The 24,504-nt window shown below is 41.4% G+C and overlaps 2 protein-coding genes across 6 annotated transcripts in view; one reads left to right on the forward strand and one right to left on the reverse strand.

The window, feature by feature from the left end:
- DNAJC24 (DnaJ heat shock protein family (Hsp40) member C24) overlaps window positions 1-18,353 on the forward strand; it is a 36,169-nt gene extending 17,816 nt beyond the window's left edge. Inside the window, exons 3-5 of one of the 2 annotated variants that reach the window (XM_051776880.1) lie at window positions 6,592-6,730; window positions 16,063-16,131; window positions 17,030-18,353. In XM_051776880.1, coding sequence (XP_051632840.1) covers window positions 6,592-6,730; window positions 16,063-16,131; window positions 17,030-17,154 — 333 coding nt within the window. In that variant the 3' untranslated portion in view covers window positions 17,155-18,353. The remainder of the gene's footprint in view (window positions 1-6,591; window positions 6,731-16,062; window positions 16,132-17,029) is intronic. The other variant, XM_051776881.1, reaches the window with a different exon arrangement.
- The window catches only part of IMMP1L (inner mitochondrial membrane peptidase subunit 1), a 32,223-nt gene continuing 25,951 nt past the window's right edge, over window positions 18,233-24,504 (reverse strand). For 3 of the 4 annotated variants that reach the window (XR_007902656.1, XR_007902655.1, XM_051776876.1), the window contains 2 exons: window positions 22,975-23,085; window positions 18,233-18,319 (listed from right to left, as the gene is read on the reverse strand). Coding sequence is in view for 2 of the 4 variants with exons in the window: in XM_051776876.1 (XP_051632836.1) it covers window positions 18,251-18,319; window positions 22,975-23,085 (180 nt within the window). In the remaining 2 variants the exon portion in view is untranslated. Of the gene's footprint in view, window positions 18,320-22,974; window positions 23,086-24,504 lie in introns of those variants that run through there. The other variant, XM_051776875.1, reaches the window with a different exon arrangement.

Consider the following 24,504-nt stretch of genomic DNA (forward strand, 5'->3'; position numbering starts at 1 on the left):
GTGAGTTATAAATTAAATAACAATTTAGACTTATTAACCGAATTGTCTTATGTTGACTCTGAGGGAGAGTTCTGATTCTGAAATTTGAATATATTGCCTGGTCAATATTGAGCTGTGTTACAAGAATAAATAGATTGAACCTCCAAATAGAGATAATGTGATTTCTAAAAGTGCTTAGTATTAATCTGTGCAGTTTCATTCTGTTGGGTTCCCAGCCATGAGTCTGGAAGTGTGGTTGGAAAATAACGGCTTGGGTTTCTCTCTTCATCCAGCTGCTTCCAGTGTTTCCCCTCTCCTCATCCTTTTCCCCTTCTGCCCAGCAGAGTATCCAGCTCTCATGGCCACTCCCTGTCACTCACCTCCCTCTCCTGTCAGTGCCAGTGGGTGGCAGGGCTGTGTCCTGCTGTTGTCCCCTACTGTCCCATGCTTTCACTTCTGCCCTGGTAATCCAACCAGCCCCTTGCACACTGGTTTCATGACTTTTGCCTCTTCTGTTTGCAGTTTTAATTCACTTCTTTCATTCCTCAAAAACGGTGCCTTCACCAGATGAAGCAGTGAAGTTTGGGTTGAAGTTCTCTTCCCTGACCCTCACCATTGTCTTTCATCACTGCTTATTCTTTTAATATAAATACACATCTGTTTACGATTTCTGCAGTGTTTTCACAAATTCCAGGAGGTGTTGTAGTGTAGGTTGTGAACACTGTGGCTTCCAGTTACTTTTACAATTTTAAAAAAGGAAAAGGTAATTAATACTTGGCTGGAAATCACACTTGTAGCAGCATTACATGCATAAAATACTGTCAAGCTACAAAACTACTGTAGCTACTGCAAGATGCCTTACATGGAGAAAGGGAGAAGGATGCTGAGATACTAAGTTAATTTGAGATGTTAATATTCTATCATTTATTCTCATTTAAAGCTTAGATTTAGTCATTAAATGTAGTTCCTTCCAAAGCACAACTACTTGGATGGATCTAAGTAATCATCTGGTAAAATCCTACTTTACTGTAAAATCCTTGCTTTACTCAGGAAGATAGGGCACATCTCCACCTTTAAACATATCCCTTATTCCAATATAGGCACACATCCCCTTTGGAAATAAAGCAGGAATTCAAGACTTGTCAGTTCAGTTTAGCAAGGTGATCCACGAGACTGTAGATGATTTCAGAGTTAAAAATCTTTAATAAATTGGATAGTTTAGAAATTTACTCTGCTGTAACTGATGGTAGTAGTGACTACTTAATGGTTACTTTATGACTTATGATAGTAAGTCCAGAATAGTCTAACTTTTGAATTTTTGAGCTCTGATGGTTTCCTCATCGTTCTGTACCTCTCTTTACTTTTGAGTTTTAGAACCTTAATAATGGGGGGTGGAGGGGCGGAATCTAAAGGGTCCATAAAGAAAATTTTAGAAGTCTGAAAATACCTTTCCAAAACAATTGTCTCAGGAGAGAAGATCAAGGATTTTATGCAGCCATATCTGGTTCATCCTTTTTATATTACTTTTTATTTTCTGCTGAAGATTTCTGCAAACACTTGACAGCTTTGCATAAAATATTGGAAAGTAGGAAAGAAAAAATATTGGAAAGTAGGAAAGACAAAGCTGTAGAAAGTGGAGAGTACTTGTTAGTTCATTCCTGGAAAAAAAATAGAGCTGATCTCCCTTCAGTTTCCTCAGTCAGGAAAAAAAAAGGAAGTTTACATTTTAAATAGGTTTACTTAAAAACCATGTAATTTCAGCAGGAAGTTTTTTACAGTTGTCTGTGAAATACGAAGTAGTAGAAGAAAGCATTATTCCTTAACTTTTTCATAAGTTAAATAAAATTTGGAAGCAGTAGTAGTTTTCATAGAAAATAAAACCTCTTGATTTGATGTGTGGCATTAGAGATGTGGTGCATCTTTGGTCTTTGAAGTGAGTATCCTTTATACACAAGGCTAAATAGCCACGGTGATGTACCATTCCAGAAGGGATAGTAATTTTTTAACCTCTTCTAAATAATCAGCCCTTTCAATCTGGCATGTGGAAAAGCAGTTATGAGTAAAAGTAGTTATATTAAGTGGTTTGGTTATCATTGGTTATTCCACAGTTTAGCAAGAGATTACAGACTTAGTGTAAACCTTCTGCCTTTGTGCCTCCCCCCTCCCCTCCCAACGAGCCGTATTGATTCTCGCTGGGCGCCGTAAATGTCTTCGGAAAAATACGTTCATGAGCACCAGTGAGAAACGTGCATTAAATTGATTTAACTGGAGGGTTTCTGCTTGCTAATTTGAATTTGATTAAAAGCAGTCGACCCCGGTAGATTTATGGCACGAAGTTAAGGAACTCGCCCGAGTGTTGGGAGGACGGGGCCCTTAGCTCTGCTCAACCAGAGCTCAGCCAGCTTCTCATCCTGTGGTGGGAGAGTTCTCAGGGTCCACTGATGTGTTACTGAGGTGTAACACCATTACAGGTATTAACTGTGGTCGTATTAATTTCCAGGGATTGATTTTTGCAGTTCCTGAAGCACGGAAGGGTCCGAACTCCGTGGAGTATAAAGTAGGCAGGAGTGCAGAGGGTAGCAGTTGAGTTTGCTGTGGTGTGTTCCAAATTCTTGTAGACGCCCTGGGCCTGAAAGGCTAATTGTAACATTTTTGTAAGAAAGCAGTTACAATCCCTAAAACAAAATTCCTTAAACTGGCCACGTGACCACAGCACTTAAGCCACATCTGTAAATATCTAAGAAATCAACAACTACTCTAAATAACTTCAAAAGTCAAAATAGTACAGTAGGCCGACGTTCTCTGTGCTTGTACTCAATTTTTCCCTCTCTTCACAAAAAGACAATGTCCAGTCTTCATCTTCCCATACCTTTGGAATCAAGTGTGGACAATGTACAAGTAAGAATATCATAAATAAAATGGATGTTTTGGAAGGAATTTTCATAGAGTCTACAGCTTTAATTATTTGGTGAACGTAACAACATTAACACCTTTATTCTGAGACAGAAAAGGTTCGTTTACTTGCTTTTTCTTTATTCAGTAGCAGGTATCAAAGGCAGTAGATGAGCATATTGAAATACAGTTAATTTACCTAAAAAATTTTCCATGAAAAAATTTCTAAATTTTCGAATACTTGTAGAAGGATGAACTGAACCTGTATCTGTTTTTTAGAGCCTGTTTGCCAGGTGATACCTTGTTTCTCACTGTATCCAGCCTGCTGAAAAGTACAGTCTGATGGATATTAAAAATAAAGACAGTTGAATACAGTTGTTTTATAAAGCTACAATAATGATACTGTAATTGAAAAGGGCATGAGGTTAAGTTTGTGTTAGCCTGCTTTCCTGTTTCCCAAGGAAAATGTTTCCCATTTCACCCAGTCTCCAACAGATACTGTTTAAAGTGTGTTTTTCATCTGAGCTTTGAACTTCAAGGTTTTCAAATTTTGGACTTCGAGGTTTTCAAATTTTTTTGGTGATTTCAACAGCTAAAGCAATTGAAAACCCTAAGAATTTGGTTTTGAATAACTCTTGGACCGAGAACCGGAGTCCTCAAGAAATACTATGACAATGTGACATTGAAGATAAACATCAGGGGAGGGAGCAGTGGTATTGTGTGTGTGTGTAAGGTAATTTTTTATAGGTAACAGGTGAACTAATACATTTCCATGATCAATTGGTTTACTTTTTAACATTCACAGTAACTGCAAAGCGTCATATTATATGAAGTGATATATGATGTAAAGTGATATAAATTCCAGTCTTTAGTAATGGAGGACAGTTAGCAAATTACTTCTAGTACAGGTATAATAAAGGAAAAATAGCTTGGGCATCTATCTCCAACCTTCTTCCTTTTCCCTTGCCTCTGTTGGACTTGGGAAAAGATCCTTTATTGTTTTTATGAAGTCCTATTAAATAATAACGTGTTAGTAAAAATTATTTTTGGACACAGTGCTCGGGATGAGTGCTCAGCCAAAAGCTATTTTTGTGGAAGTATTGCTGCTTAAAATTGTCACCCATATGCAGGTGGGAAGATTGAAATGCATCCAGTAAGGTGGCTGAGAGCGTTGCTCGGGCGGTGGGCGTGAGTGACACGGAGATCATTTGCACAGCTTTGGAGAAGTGATACCACAGGAGACACCGAGGGGCTCTAACATTTGGAGTAAAAATTTACTACTGGCTGCACGGAGGGGGAGATGAGCAGTAGTTCAGAGTGAGTAGAAGGAGGTAGGTGGAGTAGAAAACAGGCCTGTCTGCTTTCATTACGGAGCTCGTGCGCGGCGGCGGCCGAGATTAACCCAGAAATATAAGGCTGGATGGGAAAAGGGGAGGAGACCAGAAACGTCCATCATGTGTCAACTCCCTCAACACCAGAGCAAACCCCTGGCTCTGCTGAGGCAGCTGCTCTGGGAGGAGAGGGAGCAGCACCACAAGCAAGAATGTGGTGATCAAGAGGGAGGGAAGAGACAAAAAAAAGAGCGTGGCCAGTTGATGTCTGAAGGGTTAATGGAGGACATTCGAGTGCCCCCTCTGAACTTCAGTCCTCTGTGTCTGAGCTGGCTGAACAAGGTCTGAAACAACTGCAGAGAGGACACCTCATTGGTTGTCTTGGAGAGGAAAGAAGGGCATGGGAAGTTGAACCAAGACTGGATTTTTGCTAGAAACAAGCGTTCTTGGCTTTTGATCAGCGAGCTGGAGAGTAGGAAAAGAGAGTCAGTCAGAGCAGGTACATAAATTCAGATGAAATGGGATCACTGGGATTGGAAAAAAAAAAAAGGAGGAGGATTAGAGTAAAATAGCTGAGGTTTGAGGATTTTTCTTAGTGTAGGTGTAGTCTGCTAAAGGCATTAGATGGCAATAGAGGAAAAAAACCCAACAGAGGAAGGAGCAAATAAGTTCAGAAAGCTTGGAGACCAAAATGGAGACAAATAGATAAACATAGAAATGTGTTTTAATTAGTAGGTTCCCTACAATGTAGTTGACACTAGTTACATGAAATTGTATCTTTCTAATATAAAACAAAGATTTTAAATTTGCCAAATCTATAGGAAAGGAGTTAAAAGCTAAACCCATCAGATGAGGTTTTGGTACAACAAAGGAGAAGTGTGACCAATTTTGTGGGAGTGTTTTCTCAACGTTCTTGGCAGGAGAGAAGCCAGTATTCCTAGTTCTGTTGTGGGCAATTGGTCAGTAATGTTTCCATGTATTTGTAAGAAGCTGATCTGAGGAGGTGTGGTCTTTGTGGCCAATCCAAGCATCTGAGTGTTATCTATTTAGCATACAATGACTAAATGCAATAACCAAATGTTTTTGGTTTTGTTTGCACCTTAGACTTTTGTCATCTTCAGTTGGGGAGACAGAAAAGGGATGAACCTTTATGGATCACAACTGTACTTCAGCCATATTTTCAGCAAGTGTGAGGTTCAGTCTCAAATACAGAGGAGAAGTGGTCCTTTTACATTTTGGATTTTATCAAGCACACATGATATTAGTGCTCTCTTCTTTCCTTTCCAAAATTATTCATAAACTAAATCAGAGAAATTAATTTAATCAGAAATCTGCTTAAACACTTGTAGAACAGATGTTCTAAGTTTCAGTGCCCCAACTGGTGTCAGTATAAAGGGTGGTTACAACTCCAGGATAAGGGATATCTTGGTTTATAACACACTTATCAGCTGATAGGCGTGATTATATTGCAACTACCTCATTTTAAATGCTGATTCCTGTTGGTCCATCACTTAGACTGAGCAATTTAAAATATCCAAAAAGATTATTGGCATTGAATTAAAGCTACAGGACAATGGAGCTTTGAGGGTTCCTTTTCAGTAGACGTTTGAACTACAAGTCAGAGTGTTCTGCTCAGAGCAAATGGTAAAGAAAATGTGTTACTATTTTAATTATTATTGCCTGTTTAACGCGGGATTTCTTGCAGCCATGTCCTTGAATAACCATTTCTTAACTAAAATGACACAATTCTGTAACCAGTGATCCGTGACTTTAAATATTTGGAAGGGCTATTGATTCGCTGAACTGGAAGAAATTAAAGATGTTGAAGCATATTTTCAAAAGTAAAATTACGTGTAATATAAATTATATTTGATCATGTATATTTTATTTACCATTTAAGTCACAAAAAAAGCTCGGCCCATGTAATGCAGCATTCAGTTTATCTGCAATAGCCTTAACTAAACACTGGTGGGTTTGTTTAAACCAGCTCTGTGTGGTGGGACCAGAGCTCCCAGCACCTCCAGCACCTCCCCTTGCTCCCGTGTCGTGGTCCTCTGCAGGTACCTATCTCTGCTTGTGGTAGGTAAATTGCCCATAAGACCAACGATTCCACCAGCAAATTATCCAGAAAATGCCGTCGGTGCTCGTGGTGACATTTGTGCCACTGGTGGTTCCACTGCCATTCCAGGGGCTGATTAAATTGGCAGCTTCCTCTTGTGCCCGGCGCCATCATCCCCCTTCCTTTGGCACCTCAGCCCAGACCTTCTCCTCTCCTCTGTCCTTCTGACTGAATATCAAATGTGTTATTGATTGCTGCTCTCCCACCCTCCTCACTTCCACTCCCCTCAACTTTTTCATCTGTTTTTTTTTTTTCCCTTTTGATTGGCAGTATCACCCAGACAAGCAGGAGGCAGATGTGCCGGCAGGAGAAGTGGAGGAGCGCGTGCAGCGGTTCCTGGAAGTTGATCAAGCGTGGAAAATTCTAGGGAACGAAGAGACAAAAAAAGAGTATGACCTGCAGCAGCGTGGTAGGTTCCTGCCAAGGAGGGCTGTAGTGGCAGCAGCTCTTTAAATAAGCAGGGGCTGGGAGTGGTAGGTAGATGGTATTTTAAAATGCTGTCTAGTGCTGAACCAAATGTTTCTTTCGCTCTTGTCCTACTTTCCAGCGTGGAAATCCATTATTTATAGCTCTTGCTCCACATACATTAGCTACTGAAACCACTGAATGGCTTCCAACAAAACGTTAGGGGGCATTATTCCTAATGGCTTGGATTATTGTGAAATGTATACTGATTGCAGGCCTTAGCCCTTTTTATTTTATGAAGGTAGCTTCATTAATTGTTCTTACTTTCAAGTCTTGTACTCCATTTTGTTGCAGTGTCTTAGATATGCGTTAATCCAAGTGTTCACTGCGTGTGGGTTTATAACCACTCCTGAATCATTAGGACTCATTCTTTTTCGTTGTGTCTGTGTTACAGTAGCTTTCATAATTCATTTGTGGTCTAAACTAGTCCTTTTAAAGCAGGTTTATAAATAATATTCCAATATAACACATTAACTAGGCAGCTCTAGCATGCATTTCTTTTTGTACCTCTCAGAAAATAGCTTCTTAAAACAGTGACAGGCTGTTGTGAGAAAGAAAGGGGGGAAATGTAGGTCAGGTCTGTCACACATGGGCTACCATTACATGAAGTGATAGGCTGTCTTTCTGCTCTGGCCTCAGGATAGGAGTCCCTCAGCCTTCCATTAGAACCTTCAATAAATGTATATCCACCCTACATGTTAATGGGGGGAGTCAATAATAGTGTCTTGCCTGTGGGGAAAACACTCGGTCGCACTCGGCAGCAACACACTCGGCTCCAGCATTGACGTGTAGCCACCACCACTTCTGAATGTGTCTGATAAAAGCCCACTGTCTCTGCAGCTTGTTATTGAATTCTCTGCCATTGTCCATTGGCACACCATCAGACCTTTCTCTCTTGTGCTGATTTTTTAACTCCCCTGCCGCCGCGCGGGCCGGGCCTCGGAGACACAAAGCCGTAGTCATCCCGCAGATATGCATCGCTGCGGGAGAAAGAGAGGGACACAGAGCTGGATATCCATGGCAGGAATCCTCCAGTTAAATCATCTTGCACTTCAGGCTTCCTGTGGCTTTGGGAGAAGAGGGGGGGCAGGGCCAAAAACAGAGTCGTCGAATAAATGTTTTAGAAGAACGGGAAAAAAATTGGATCTTGGGCTAATTTGTTAAGTGAGCAGACTTGGATAATTTTTTCATCTCAGTTATTTTTCATCTCTGTGATGCCAGAACAGGAATTCCTCCTGCCCAGTGCTCTCATCCTGTTGTACTCTTAGCATTGTAATGCTGGCTGTGTCTTCTGTTTTCACAAATTGTACATGCACGGGAAAAAAGAAATTAGAGATTAAGTGAGGAGTCTTTTCTGTATCCAGTGAGTTTTACTGAAAGCTTAAATCCAGACTATGAAGTTCCATTTTGCTTGGGTCAGGTTAATCCACTGAAGTAGAGCTACATCAAGATTTTAATCAATTAGTTTGTTTTCCCTTGGAATTTAAGGACATTGCTATAAATTAGTTTTGACAAAACTTATTCTAGAGTAACTTGAAGATTATCAATAGTTTCTGAGATTCTTTTGCATCCAGATGAACTCTTCAGAAAACCATCTCAAGAGACTTAGTTAGTAGTCTCTTACAGAAATAAAGAGAACAAATTGTACCTTTATTTTTGCCAGTGTTTGGTAATGGGATGGTAATGGGATAGATGTGTTTTATCCCAGAGGGTCCCAGTGTTCCAGACTGAGCCACACATAACATACATGTGCAGCCTTCCTGCATTCTTTCCAGCATGTTCCCTGGCAGCAGAATGATGGTGAAATAAATTCTAGTTCTTTGAATGCCTGTCAAGCTGCTTCTGAAGTCATGATTCTAGACAAATTCTGTAGACACTGCCATAAAAGCTCACAGAAACAAAGGGATGGAGACAGCAGCTAAGGGGAATAGTGATGAGAGAGATAATACAGCAGGTTAGTAAGATGCAAAGGAAGCCTAGGAAGGAGGATCTGAAGGATGCCAGAGTGTGTGTGTGTGGCTGCCCATCAGCAGGAAGCTCTTTGCACTGGAGTCTTTTCCCCATTTCACAGTTTGTTTATTTGTATGTACCTTCTTGTGCTATACTAACTAAATCTTAATTACTTGGCTCAGAAATCCAGTAGCCAGAGAAGTTCCAAGAAGCTGAAATTCTGTGGGGCTCTATGGTTTTAAATTTTTTTGTTTGAATTGCTGAGAGTAACAAGTGAATGTGCTTTTATATCTTAATACTACTTTTCTCTGAAGGTTTCCCAATAATCTCCTAATTTTTTTGTGCCTTCAGGCCACAGTATCAAACGGGAAGGGACAAACCACAAACTGTGTAGAGGTTTGGCTCAAATATTTATCCAAGCATTTCTGATCTAGAAATCTTACTAGAACTGCCTCTTTGTATGTGGGAAAACTTTTCCAATTCATTGTTTTGTCATATAAGAATTATAATGGGGAATCTTGCAGTCCCTGTGAAAAATTTGGAGGGTGGAAGAAAAACTGTGTAACAATTTACCTATTAAGAATAGACTTTTTTTTTTTTTGTCAACAGATTTTCTTCTCAGATTTTTCCATTCTTTGTTCAGTATCCCATTTTAAAAAAGATGAATATGCAGTTAAAATCAAGCTTGACACTGATCATTACCAAAAGGTTTTCAGTGACTGGAAAAAAACCTGTTTTACAGTTTCATATTAGGAGTCATCTGAACCCTGAAAGTTCATGCTTTTGGGACACAGTTGGAAAGAAGAAAAACTTCTCACAGAATCAGAGAATCATGTAGGCTGGAAGAGACCATCCTAGGCCATCTAGATCCATCTCCTGCTTAAAGCAAGTCCATGGAGCAGTTGCTCAGACCTTCTCCAGCCTGGTTTTTAGTGTCTCCAAGGATGGAGCTTCTCAAGCTGCTCTGGGCAGCCTGTTCCAGTGCTGGAACACCCTCAGAGTAGAAAAACCAAACCCCCAAACCAGCCAAAACATGTTCTTCTTCTATCAAGGCAGATATAAGGACTCTTCCTGCAGCTTGTGCCTTTCCCTTCTCATGCTTCCTCTGTGCACCTCTGAAAAGTCTCCTCTCCACCCTGCTCTGTAGCAGCTGTGGGGAATGAGATGCCTGTGTTCCTGTCTGATGTGTCCCAGCCCCTGAGCATGCTGGCAGTCCAGTGAACTCACTCCCATCTGGCAGGGCTCTGGACTGGGGACACCAAAACTGGACACAGGATTTCAGATGCAATTTCTCCAGTGGAGTAGAGAGGAAAAAAAAAAATCCCTCCCTTGACCTGCTGGCTCTGCTCTTGCTCGGCCAGCCCCGTGTGGGGTTGGCCTTTGCCACAGGAGTGCCCTGCTGACTCCCGTTGAGCCTGAATGTCCATCAGGACCCTCTGGTGCTTGTCTGGAAAACTGCTTTCTTGCCAGCTGTCTCCCAGCCTTTACTGGTGCAGGTTATCCCATCCCAAAAGCAGGACTTAATCTTGGTTGAACCATTTGATGTCCCTGCCAGCCCACTTCTGTATCCTGTTGAGGTCCCTCTGAGTAGCAGCCCCACAACTTTTGTGGGGTTTTGTTGACTTATGGACAAAGGAACTGTATCTAAACACTCACATTTTTAAGATAATAATACGAGTTAATTTTATGATTTAATTATTAATGATGGATTTTTATGTTTTAATTATTAATGATTGAATGATTAACAGAAAGGTCACAAAATTAAATCAATAAATCAGTGACAGATTAATTTCTGATGATTAATGTAGCAAATAATTCAAAGCTAGTGATGGGATTGACACTAAAACCAGTTGCTTTGCATATGATTTTGGGTGGAAAAATTTAAGAACCTAGGGGGTATGACTCTTGTGAGGTTCTGTGAAGGATAATATGTTTTCACGTGCTGATGGACACAGATGTCCATAAATCATAGAAGGCCTGGAAGGGACCTTGAAGACCATGCAGTTCCAACCCCCCTGACGTGTGCAGGGACACCTTCCACTAGCCCAGGTTGCTCAGCCCTTCATCCGACCTGGCCTTGGACACTTCCAGGGATGGGGCATCCACAGCTTCACTGAGCAACCTGTGCCAGGGCCTCCCCACCCTCACAGTGAAGAATTTTTCCTAATATCTCATGTAAACCTGCTCTCTCTCAGTTTGAAGCCATTTCCCCTTGTCCTGTGCCCTCGTAAAAAGTCCCTCTCCATCTTTCCTGTGGGCTCCAAGGGTTTATAGGGCGGGGGGCAGAATCACCAGGAGGAGTTTTCACATATCTGCACGTGCCTCCTTTTGATTTTCAGTTTTTAAATTGCACTTCTAAAATTACACGTTCCAGTGTAATTTTCCTTTTGCTCTTGTGTAATTTTTTAGGCATAAGGAATTGCAGGAATAACTGGAATTGCCAGTGTTGCAGCTTGTGCCAGTTGCCCCTGAGAATGGATCTGCTTCCATCCTCTGTATCTTCCCATTAGGCAGCGAGGCACAACAAAAATTTCATAGTTAAGCTAAAATAGCTCATTTTGCAGGATCTGCTCACTAATCCAGCTTTCTCTGACCATACCAGTGGTTTTTCTGTGTGCTAGGTTATCCTCTGTAAGTGACAGAAGTGTATATTCCTTCTCCAGCCTTGGATTTTACAGCAGTAGACCCTCAGCTGGAGTACAAGCCTTTTAACTCTCTGGAGTTAAATCTCATCTGCTACAAGTGAAGCAATATTTTTTTGGTATTTTTATAACAAACGTATCTTTTTGTTATGAAAATTCTCAACACATTGTTTTCATTTCAAATTAATTAATATGTAATTATTTTAAATTAAGTCAAAAGACTCAAATAATTGTTAAAAAACTGAAAAGCCTTTAGAAAATATTGACTTCTGAAAACATAGAAGTTTTGAGTACTTGTGGTGATTTTGATGCTGAGCAAATACCATGAATGGTATTTGACTGACTACAAATCTTGAACTTCTTTAATTATTTGTTTGGTTTGAAAAACAAATCCTAAGAATAAAGAGCTAGAAAAATCTTTCAAGTATTATGACTATTTTTACTATTACCATAAACTGTTAAAGGGCTTAAATTTCCATTTACTGCTTGCAACCCTTTCCCTAAAACTCAGCCTCAAATAGCCCAAGAAATATTTATTGTATCCTCAAGTGAAACTTAAATACCTTTCCTCTTTTACACTTTCTGAATGACCCAGCAAGGGCTCTAGTAAAGCTTTACTGAACCAAGCTGCTAATAGTTATTTAATGTTGTTCTGTAGCCTGAAAGAATCTCAGTAGATTTTCCCTTTTAATCTCTTTGAATTGCAGGCTCATAAACCTCTCTGATGAGCCTGCCAGTGTTTTCTTAGATCCTGCAGTTGAGACAATGGAGCTGCAGAATCCTTTCACCTCTTGTTGTCAGACAAATGCAATAGATGGCAAAGCCAGGCAGGCTGTGCTGCTGGGGAATTAAAGTCCCTTTCAGGAGTTGTGCTGGGTGAGCAGGACTCCACATTTTCCCCTGTGTGTTCAGGGATGTGTTTCAGAAGGTACAACTCTGAGCTGATGTCACCTGTGAGTCACCCCATAACTCTAGTGGTGACAATGCCAGTCTCAAATAACCCCCTCTGGCAAAGGAGTGACAATGGGACAGCAGTTTATTTCAGAGAACCCCTAAGGAGAGAGTTGTGGTTGCAATAACAGTGGTGTAGGTGAAATAAGGAAGGGCACAAGAAATAGGAGTCGCTGTGAGAGCCATTAGATCAGATGTTCTGCTTGTAAGCTCCCCAAACTCATATTGGGCTGTGCCTCTGCTTTTCAAGAAGTGGCCACATCTGGTTTTTGTTGCCTTAAGGTGTGTTAGATTGGGTAATGTATTTACTAGAACTAGAAAATAAAAAAGCTTTGTCCAACTGTGGAAAATATGTTTCTCCTGCTTGAACCAGACGGGTAAATAAATGCAGTGTGCAAAACTGCCTGACAGGAGCAGCTCCTGGATTATGTGTGAGGTCAAGTCAAGAGTACTAATTGAAAATTTACATCTTTTGAGATAACCAGTGAGATTGTCAGACTTCATAGAATCACAGAATATGCTGAGTTGGAAGGGACCCATCAGAATCATTGAGTCCAGCTCCCAGCCCTGCACAGGACACCCCAGGAGGCAGGGGTGCCTGAGAGTGTTGTCCAAACACTCCTTGAACTCTGTCAGGCTTGGTCCTGTGCCCACTGCCCTGGGGAGCCTGTTCAGTGCCCAACCACCCTCTGGGGGAAGAACCTTCTTCTAATACCCGACCTAAACCTCCCCTGACACAACTTCAGGCCATTCCCTCAGGTCCTGTCACTGGTCACCACAGAGCAGAGATCAGTGCCTGCCCCTCCTGTGCCCCTCACCAGGAAGTTGTAACTGCCTTGAGGTCTCCTCTCAGTCTCCTCCAGGCTGAACACACCAAGTGCCCTCAGCCACTCCTCACATGGCATCTCCTCCAGACTCTTCACCATATTTGTTGCCCTGCTGTGGACACTCTCTAATAGCTCTGTGTCTTTCTTATGTTTTGGTGCCCAAAACTAAACACAGGATCCCAGGTGAGGCCACCCCAGTGCAGAGCAGAGCAGGACAGTCACACCCTTTGACTGGCTGGTGATGCTGTGCCTGATGCCCCCCAGGACCTGACCATTGGATGAGGAATAACAATCTCTGTTCAGGCTGGGAATTGCGAGAAGGATTAATTTTGCCTGTTGGTTAGGGGTTTTTTATTTTCAAAACTACAATTGCAGTGATGAATTAGAAAAGCTCTGTTGATTTTCTGTTCCCTGGGCTTCATATTGTATCATGTTTGGAATAGAAGAGAGAGCAAACTTTTCCTCAGCCACCTTCTTCATTACTTAAAGGGTTGGACTCGATGATCCTAAAGGTCTTTTCCAACAGAAATGATTCTGTGGTTCTGTGATCCACAAGTTACTTTACCTGAAGTATGTTGTCCTCATGACTTTGCATTGCAACCAGTTCTCTTCATGCTGGCACAGGGACCATCTGCCCTTTCTGTATTTTCTCCCAGCAAGGCATGACCCAGACCTCCACCACCAACCCCATAAAAGTTGTTCTGAGTGAAATCCTTCATTAATTCCAAATAGGAAACCCTGGGAGGTTTCCTACCCTAGCCAAAGGTAGGTAGGTAGGTAGGAAAACTTCATTTTGATCTCTGCTTTTTTATTGTTTTCTTCCTCAAAGAAAAGGAGGAGAAATGTGCTTTTTCCAAGGCCTGGTGGAGGAAAGGCCTCAGACTGGTTTTGTGGGTGCTTTCAGGATGTCCACCATTCCAGTCTTCCTGTTCTGTAGCTCATACCAGGCAAACTCCCAGAAATATTTAGCATGAGATAAGACCATCTGACCTTTTATTGTACTTTCAACATCTCATGCAGTTAACTAATATTCTGATCAGGTGTGAGGAAAATGTTGTTGCTCCACATAACTGCTGGATCTTCCCGTTTTCTTTCATCATTACACCCCTGCTTTTCCCCCTTTCTTTTGACAGCAGTAAAGTATTGGGTCTGAGCGGGTTAATTTTCTTTTCACTGTGACTTTTTCTTTACAGGTGTTCAGCAAAGGTAAATCAAAGAGGCTGTACTAATTCTGCCATTATTTCCAAAGTGTCTCATTTGTTTTAATCACCTTCATCAAAACTAATTTAGATGAGGCTCGTTCTCAAGGACATGTAATGTACATCTCAGTTGAAAATAGAACAGTCAGTTGGTTTTTGGTGATGAAGAAGGAAACACTCCATTTCCTGATCAGACAAAAGTTGGAGATGGGCAGTTTTTGGGGCTGTTATTGGAGGAGGGGGCTGCAAAGTCCTTTAGTTCTACCTTTCTGCCCAGAGCAAAGTTACACAGAAGCAGCTGGGAAGCATTTAGAATCCTCTGCAATGTAATGATGAGGTTGGAAAATCTCTTGGGAATTAAAATAACATAACCTGGGCCTCTGACTTTTTCAGCAAGTGCTCAATAAGTAGTTCTGGAATAAATTCTTTCCCTGCTAACTTTTCCTAGAAAGCCATAGAAAACCCTGGATGCTCTCGAACGCTCCATGGCATTAAATGGGCTTAAAAACTCACTGGTCCAGGAGAGGGAACACCTTCCTCCTCAATAACAACCTCATTTAAACCTCAGATAAGCACCAAGCTCCTGAGTCCTGCCAGACCTGAGGCATTTCTGTGGATGTGCTGAAGATCAGCTCTTTAAACTACAGCATTGGGGGAGCTGGAGCTTTCAGGTGTCAGGCAGCAGCTGGGAGGGTCTGTGTAAGGGGTTTATGTCTTTTACTTTTTAAATTTTACCTTTTATGGCTTCACTTGTAACTCTGTGACAAGATCTCACATTATCAAGCTAAAGAACTTGCTGTGAATTTTGTAGGTGACATATGAGTGTGCTGATAAATGGAAAAAACCCCAATTTGTATTGCACACTTTGCATTTCGTGCTGTGAGTTGCATTGTACACTTCCCATTTCAATGTTGGAAGGATCTAGGGGATCAAGTGGCAGCAGATCTCACAGGTGCAGCCCAGAACTGACCTTCTCTCTGTGCTGAGAGACTTTTATTAGAAAAGAACACTTGGACTAGTCTTCCCCTACAAGTGTTTTTCATTTATCTTTTGTAAGGAGTATCTTTTTGCAGGAATCTCAGTGGTGTTCTCATCCCCAACATTCACTTGGTGCTTATTGGAGGTTTTTATGTGGCTTCTCCTTCCTAAAGAAAAGAATGAGTTGCCTAAGGAGGCTGTGGGGTCTCCATCTGTGGAGATGTTTAAAATGTGACTGGATGTGGTCCATCCCAGGAAACCTGTTCCAGCTGCCCCTGCCTGTGCAGGAGGGTTGGAGTGGGTGATCCTGAGAGGTCCCTTCTGACCTCAGCCATTCCATGAATTAGTAAAAACTGCAGGTAAGGAGACATTTCAGCTCATGGAACTGGAGTTACAGGCCAGGCTTTTGAAGGGCATTGACATCCCAACAGAAGTTTGCCCCTAATTTCACAGTGTTGGGAAGTGCAGAAGTACTGGTTTCAGTGTCCTAATTCAGTGATATATCACCACCATTTACTTCTCCTGGTTACAAGAGGACATTTTCCAGCCTGTGCAGATACATGGAAACTAAAAGTTTAGAGAACTGCATTTTTAACTCATACCGTGTCTGGGTGTGACTCTCTAGCAGGGACCAGACTGACTCTCAGGTATATAAAACTCTTAATTTATGAGGAAGAAATAAGGACCTGTATGTTGGCAGGATTGAACACTGTCATGTTTGCTTTATAGCAGATAACCTGACAAAAGAATGGCCACTTCATGAACAAGTTTACCTTGAGGACATGTCCTGGAATGAAGGTATGAATGTGCCTTACTCTCCTTCCAGTGCCTTTCACTGTCACTGCAAATGTTTTCTGGTTTTTCTGTACCTTACACCCTTGTTGTCTTACTGTAAGTTCTGCTTTCTCTGGATTTCCTCAGATAAAGCTGGTTTGCTCTCTGAGATGACCTGAATTGGAACTTAACTTCCTGTGACACTTGTTTTACATTCCTGCTCCATCTCTTCCCCCCATCCTCACCTGCAATACCACTTTTCACCCCTTGTAGTATCATTGAGTCATTAGATTCTTCCCAAGCCCCTTGTGCATCTTCTTGCTCTTTCTGTGATGGTAGAATGCAGGTGTTTCCATACAGGTTCTTTTTTATCTGACAGCATGTTATTTCCCTCCTTTTTATTACTCTGGCTTTTCTCATTTTCTTGCTTTTGGAATGAAGGGCTGATTTTTTTGTCTTTTACTTTTTGGTTGGTTCGTTGGTTGGGTTTTTTTATTTTGGTTTTTTTTTTTGGGTTTTTTTTTTTTTTTTTTTTTTTTTTTTACTTTTAAGCTGTGAGGAGAAAAATCTGCTCTACTTTCCTCTGTTCCGTGTTGTTCCCTGGGTTAGCAATCTGTTTTGGAAGCATCCTTGGTCTGTCATAGATATGACACCCCTTAGTTTTTATTTCTAATATCTGACTCTCTGATGTGCACCTTGTTATCACTGAGGGTTCTTTTAAAGAGACTGCACTGCCCCTGGTTGTTTGGTGTAACATTTTAAGGGTAATTTTTTGAGCTACAGATGGTAGCACAGGTACTGGTATTTACAATCCAGCAGCAGGAGGTTATTTGTAACTAAGAGCAGCTTCGTGAACAAAATCCAAAATAAATCCTTGATTCTTCTCAAGCACTAAAGGCTTTTTTGTTTCCTTTTTTGGCAGATGAACAACTCTACACTCTCTCCTGTCGATGTGGTGGGAATTACAGTGTCTTCAAGAGCGAAACCAAAGATGTGTCTCTGGTTTGTTGTGACACGTGTTCACTTGTTATCGAGATCCTTCAGTGATTGTTTAAATGAAGCTCATTAACTGTTACAAACTTTTCAAAAGCCTGGACAAACAAGTGGCAGCATCTGCTGAGGAAATCTCTGTTAAAGAAAAGGGGGGCACTACAAGAACAAGGCTTAAAACTGTCAGGTGCCCCTTTGCTGACACAGACCTGCAGACATGAAGGTTGGCTGTTTTTTCCTTCTGAAGCCAAAGAGCTGGTTACTAAACACCTCCAAAGCAGAACACCGAGTTGTTTACCACTGGAATGTATCTCGTGATCTAAACAATGTTTCTTTTCCAGCAAACAACAAAGTAGATCTTTCCATTTCAGCCTCTATCAGCTGTCCCTTGGGCCCTTCCTCCAAGGTTAAATCCTTTCGGCAGCTCAGATGACAAAACTCAATCAGGAGGCATAAATGTGAGAATGCTTTGAAGATAATGAAGAGCAAGGTGCAGGAATGGGAAACAGGAACATGTTCTATTTATAAGCTAAATATTTAACCTCATTAAATCCCCTCAAGGACTTGAGCCCAGGAAAGAGGGGCAGAGGCTCACACATGGAACAGGCTGGTTGTCCCAGTGCTGAGGAGCAGGTCCAGGGGCTCTGCATCCACATCACCTTGTCAGCTTGGAGCAGAGCACACTTTGGAGCAAATGGAAACAGGAAGTTGTGCTCTGACCCTACTGGACACAATCCACTGGGCAGGGAAAACCCTACAAACCACCTGTGAGTGACCAGCAGATCCAGAATCCCCTGGTGTTCAGTTCCAATCCTGGCATGCTGATGTAGGGAGAGTCTGTGTGGGGCTCTGGCTGGGTGACAACACTGTGCCTTTTTCATCCCTTGGTAACAGTCAGTGCTAACCCTGGCTTGTAGTAAAAACCCAAAGCTTTCTAATAAACCCAAGCACTGACTGTGACTCACCAGAGAAAGCAAGAAGCCTGTCATTTTTGGTGACTGACAGCACTGTATCACTCCCACTTTCAAGTTAAGATGTAATCTCAGAAAGAGACATCTCTGTCAAGTAATCTCTGTGTTTATTCTAAACAAAAATAGTTCCATCAATTTTAGTAGAAAATATTACGAAAATCGGCCAGAGTAACTTAAATCTTTTAATCGTCAAGAAATCTGTGGCCGTTGGGGCTTGCACGGAGAAATCCAAAGTCATTCAGAGGCCAAAGCTGTAAAATAAAATACAAGAGATTTTAATCACAACTCCAAAGTTCAGTGTTTTCATTTGTTATTGTTGTTATTGTTTCATTAACAGCATCTCTTTGGTTGAGAGGGTAAAGAACTTTCCTCACCCGTATGTTTCTCTTATGGGGAGTAATAAACACTGTATTTCACAGGGAATCATTCCAGAGTGGCCAGACACAACACTCATTTATACAGGGCACGCTTTGCTATGGAGAGCCTCACAAATTTCGTTGCTGTTTTCAGCCTTGGAAATAAATATGTTCCTAAAAAATATCTTTCAAATTCACAGTTTTCTAGCTTGTAAACTTTTTCATGACTTAAAAGACAAGGTATATATTCTTTGATCCATATGGGTGACAAAAGAACACCATGCAGAGGGTCCTCCCGGTTGTGAGGTGGACATTTGTATTTTCAAGATGAGCCTTTGAACTGCAAACACCAAATATTGGGGAAAAAATATCTATAGGCAAGTTTATACCATGCAAAGAGGTATAAAGGGGTGGAGGCCCTGCCACCATCAGGGCTCTTGAGCAAGGGCCTCCTCTGAGAAGGGGACAGTTATTTACCAAAGAGCACAACTCACGGCCAAGCACAAGTGTCAGAGAATGATGCTGACCAACAACAAAACAACTTCTCTACAAAAAAACCATAGAGTTGTTCATAATAATGAGAGCTCCCAGGAGTACCTGGCTCTGGACATTCACTAATTACATGTAGGATGGTCTTGGATGCAAAAAAAAGTAACAGGGAACCAAGGACATTCTTTTACACTTTGTCCTTTGTCTCCCTTGACTGCCTGTGTCTCTTCACACCCCCTTTCAAAGGTGGCACGAGGGGATCAGCAGGAAGAAGGGAAAGATGCTGCTGAAGAATGAATGCCCTCTGTGGCTCTAATCCCATAAAAATTTCACAGCCCCTGCCCAAGGTGAAGGGGCCTAGACAGAGAAGGATGATGCACTACCTTGTTCCCACAGCATCTGTCAGTCTTATGTTTATCTTGCTCATTTTTCCTTAGAATTTGATCTTGAGGAAGGTACACAGTCCCTGTCCAGGAACAGCCACCTACTCTGTGACTGAGTTAATGGAACAGCCCCAGCACAGAAGGACTCTTTGCTGCTTTCTGTGTGGAGTGAAGAAGGAATTTTCTCCTTTCAAAGAGGAAGCACAGTGCCAAGGTTCAATTATTTCTAACCCTATGATTCATCCCCAGCACTGAAGACCATGACAGAAGGGGCAGAGAGAGAGTTAAGGATGGGAATGGCAGGACACAGCATCATTCCTGCTGCCTGGGCACTGCTGGAAGCTGCCTGGGCTCGCCTCTGACAGGCCCCTTGCAGCACTGTGCTGAGCTGGACTGGGCCTGGGCCCTGGGCAAGGCAGAAGGATGTGAGTCACACTCAGGACCTCAAGTTCTGTGGATCAGCAAAAGGCTCAAAGCTCCCCTGTGCAAGTACCTTAGGGAACACCCGTGGGTTTGGCATGTGCAGGGAGGGAAGAGCACGAGGAACATCTGCTGATACACAAAAGCACAGAGGTAACACCTTCTCTCTGTGCAGATCAGCCAGGGAGCTATTTTAAGGTCCACACAAATCTACAGAGATACAAACCAGCAGCAGAAGGATATTTGTGATCTTGGTTAGAAGCAAAGCCATGGAATCCAAGGCTGTCCAGAGGGCCTGTGCTGGCTGCAGGCTGGGTGTCAAGTCTTTGTTTGGCCTCGAAGGCAAACAGAAGTAAAAGGAAATAGAAATATCCCATATTACAAATCTAAGCTGATCTGAGTAAAGGCCTGGAGAAGGAAGTTTGTTGGGCCATTCACTACAGCACAAATCTCCTTTCAGGCAACTCAAATCACACCTATTGCAACTTGACTTTCTTTTAGTGTAAGTAATCAAATTTGCTTTAAATGCTGCTTTGACAATTCAGCTTCAAACTCATGGCAGTAATCTTAGTGGTAGAGTTAGAATGAAAATGGTGTTTTATGTACTCTGCCTGCAGGGAGAACTTGAGAAAAAAATACTCATGGTTGGAAATGGGATGGAAATCCTTCCTCTGTGAAACAAAGACATGCCACTGTGTCGTAATTCCCAAGTCCTTTAAAGTTATGACAGAAGTTGACTGTGACTTGCTCATTCAGACTGGCTATTCCAATTAGCAGCTACTTGCCCTCTTTGGTTTGGCCTACACAGATAGATTTGATCTGATGGACGGGGCATAAATGGGGCTAACTAGCTCTTTTGAAGATACACTACAGGTCTAGTTTTGACATGGAGCCTAAATCCAGGGAATGCACAGGATATCCTACCTAGGACAGGATGAAGCATGAGCTCTGTCAAAGGGGGACTCCCAGGGATTTTACTGAATTTGCAGCTGCTTTGATTTCAGTGGTCCCTTTATGGAAAGAACTTGCCTCTAGGAGTGGCACTGGACATGGTGGCATGGAGGGAAAGGAGCAAAGATAATTATTTCCCTGTGGGTTAAATCTGGGGCACCAACAGTGACTGAGAACCTTCTGTCTAAATTTCACAGATAAACATTTGTGTTCTACCAAGGACAGGCTGCCCAGACAAACTTAGGATGGCTAAGCTCACTCTCTTCTGCTGAAATCCTTGAAATTACTTCCAAATTAGCCTTGGGTTTGTTTGCATCCGTTCCTAGAAATGTAACTTAGTGTTGAGAGGCATCTGCTTCTCCAAAATCCACTCCATGATAAAGCCACAAAAGCTTCCATTCTGAAGGCAGTAAAGAAGTGTTTCATGAAGGAGAAGCCAAACCTCCAGAATCTCCACTGAAAGCACACACAGGTTTCTTGGCCAGTGGTCTCCTGATTTGCCATCCCCCACCATGCAGACTGAATTCTGCTGCCTTTCACTGTAATGTTCAATAGCAACACACAGATCACTGTACTCTGATGGGAATTACCATAAACAACCCACACTATAAACACTCACTTGAAGATTAAACTCATTTCTGCTTTTGTTAAGCACCATGTACTTAAATCTCATGAAAAGATAAATAACCACTACTCTATGCACCATCATAGAACAACAGCAATTAAACCTGGTTAAATCATTATTTTGATTATCAAGTGATTGCTGACTATCTCTTTTAACAGACAACGTTCTGGAGTCCTAAAGCAGTACTTCAATATGCATTATCTGTGTGTAAGTTCCACTCATTTTAGAGTTTACTTAGGGTTCAGTCCTGACAGTCACTTCAACAAAGTCTCTCGAACACCTTCCTTGTCAGGGTACAAGCTGGACACAAATCTACTGGTGTGGAGAGAAACTGTGACTAATTGTGGCTGTCCCCATAGACAGGTTCTTGGTATATACAGTATTTGCCAACAGTCCCCTCACAGTAGCAAACAGCAGTTTTTCTATACCTGTACACCAGTTTGGAGAAATCTTTTTTCAGTCAGATTATTAATACCACATTCTCATTAAGAGGAGTGTCAGCATATCTGCTTTTTTTTTTTTTGCATTTGTATCTTAGCAGTTAATAATCCCAGCTAAAACTTGGGGTCATAAAAATAGCCCCATTTGGAATCAGCATTTTTCCCTCTGGTGTACACAGGAAGGCAAACAGTGCAGGGAAGGGACAGAGAGCCCTCAGTAAACACCAGGGAAGAACTCGAGCAAATGCTGGCCAGGAAGAACAGAGGTCAGACAAAACTTGGCAGCAGGGCTGAGGGGGACATGTTTGAGGTTTACTAAGCAATTACTGATTGTGGTCAATAGCTGCAAGGTTAGTTTTGCTTTTTTTTAGGCTAAGTAAGTCCCAAACTGTGTTCATAAATACTGTAAGTTAAGAATATAAGACTGTTAAATTGGAAGGATCCAATCTTCCCTGTGCGTGTGTTAAATGATGGTTTTGTGGATGTGTTGAGAAAACCTTTTTTATTGGTCTGATTGAACAATTTTAAATCCAGCTTTCTAAAAGCAGGTGCATAAGTCTGTAATACATGCTCCCTTCTTTCTTAGATTAAACTTTTCATTGAGAGGAAGTTGTATTACTTTCTTCTTTTCGGTAAAAGAGTAAATTAATAATGCAGATAATATGAAAAAGTAATTTAGTGTGACATAAAACTGCAGAATTGTTAAAACAGGAGAAGGAACCATGGTGGTTTATACAGTGCAATATTCATCACTGTTAAAGCTTTTTCACTTTTTTTAGTTTAAAAAGCAGCAAGGCCAGTCTACATGTCTAAAGTAGGTGTGCAAGTCCCAGAAAGAGGACCTTTTTTGTTTTTTGGACTGGAGAGCTACGCAAACAGTGAGATGCAAATACAAATACAGAGATGCCCTTCTCTTGCCCAGAGGCAAGAATCAAACTAAGGATGGGATGTACATCTGTGCAGCAGGGTATTTGTGTTTTCATCAGGTTTGGATTTGCTTGTGAAATAATTCATTCAGCTTTCAGAGCAGCGAGTGCTCAGGGTGCTGCTCACAAGTCCTCCCTCCAAAAAACCCCGTCGCTGTTGAGTTATCCTTTCACAGCAAGTGGCTGGTGTGTCCATGCTTTCCTCCACATCTGCTTTGGCCAGGCAGTTAAGGAGGCAACTGTCAATACCTGACACCCAGCCATTAAAAATGTACTCATGCACCTATTTTTAGATACTATAAATATATATATATACCTTAAGACAAATGCGTCCTCTTATCAGTCCGTAAGGAACGGGTCCGTAGCACCTGGAATCTGTAGAATTCCTGAGATTATCACCTTCTAACCAAACATGTCCTTTAGGCACCTATGGTTGAGCAAGATTGAAATGTAATAAGAAAAGAGAACAGAATGGCATTAAGCACAGTTTGCCTCACACCACCGTATCTTCTGATTTCTGAGCTCTGTATTTCATGACTGTGTAATGAACTGATTTTTTAGCGAATCCAGTAAGACACACTGCCAGATTTGGAGGGATGAGAAGGAGTGCTCCAAAGTATCTGTTCTATCATGTGCTCAAAAACCAATGGTTTGCAACAAAAAATCCAAAATGAAGATGTAAGAGGTTAGACCAATGTGACAGGGTCATTAATTTAATAGACTTCAAAAGAGGTCATTAGGATGTTGACTGAAAATCTGCCCTCCTGTCGCAGTAACAGCATGAACAGGGCAGCCACACACTCATCAACATCCTGGGGCCAGCACCAAGGCTAGACCTGTTAGTAGATTCATGATGAACTAGCTGGTAATTGATTGTGACATCAATTACGAATAATCTCATCATTTTATCGGAGTAGGCTTGTCAAAGTTCTAATTAAGATCACAGTTCATTCTATGTGCAGGCAGAATCCACAACACATTATATTGCAGTAATGATGATCACAAAACAGCAAATCCCTTTTTATAATTTGAAAATTAATGATGGTGACCTTATACTATATGACAAAGACCTTTCATTGCCCATATATATTATGCATTAACTATATTACATACCATAGATTCATGGCATTCACTGGCTGACTCAATGACAAAATGAGAAATAGCAACAGAGCTGTATTAGTTACCTAAATGAGAGTACAAAGCTTTCAGATATGAAAAAGTTGCTCCTATAAGTCTTAAACTAAGATTTCTGCTTGGAAGGGAAAACACTATTTTGTCAGGTTTTCTTGAAAACATTTCAGATGCAAATAACCTCTTATAAATTACCAAATAAAATCCTTAATAATTCTAATTGGGTTTTGTTTCTAAAATTCTAAACCAGGCTGATAATTTAAAAGAAGCAACATAATCTAGATAATATTTAATATGGACTTTAAATTAACATACATTTTTCCAAAACCATGTATGTACTTGAAACATTATTAATACCACAATTCAGAGAAAAAAATATGGAAACTAGCTAAATAAATAAATTATTTCAAGTGAAACTCAGAGTTTGAGCAGTATAAACATGAATGTTTTGGAATTAAGCCACAGAGACTCATAAATACAATATTCTACATAAAGAGAATTCATGGATAAGAGACTAAACAAAATGAAATGCCACTCTTGGTGTAAAGTCTGGTTGTAAAAACCCAGGCCCTCCATTTGAGGAAAATGTAGTTGGAGTGTGATTTGTACTCAGAGGTGTCTGGCCAGGGAACACTTCTTGGGAACCTTGTCTTTAATGAGCCCTTTAGGCTCCTGCTTAGCCATGCTCCCACGTGGTGTTCCCAGAGCAGGATCC

Source organism: Manacus candei, unplaced genomic scaffold (genome assembly GCF_025592945.1).
Source record: "Manacus candei isolate 608988 ecotype Guabito, Panama unplaced genomic scaffold, ASM2559294v1 h1tg000009l, whole genome shotgun sequence".
NCBI lineage: Eukaryota > Metazoa > Chordata > Aves > Passeriformes > Pipridae > Manacus > Manacus candei.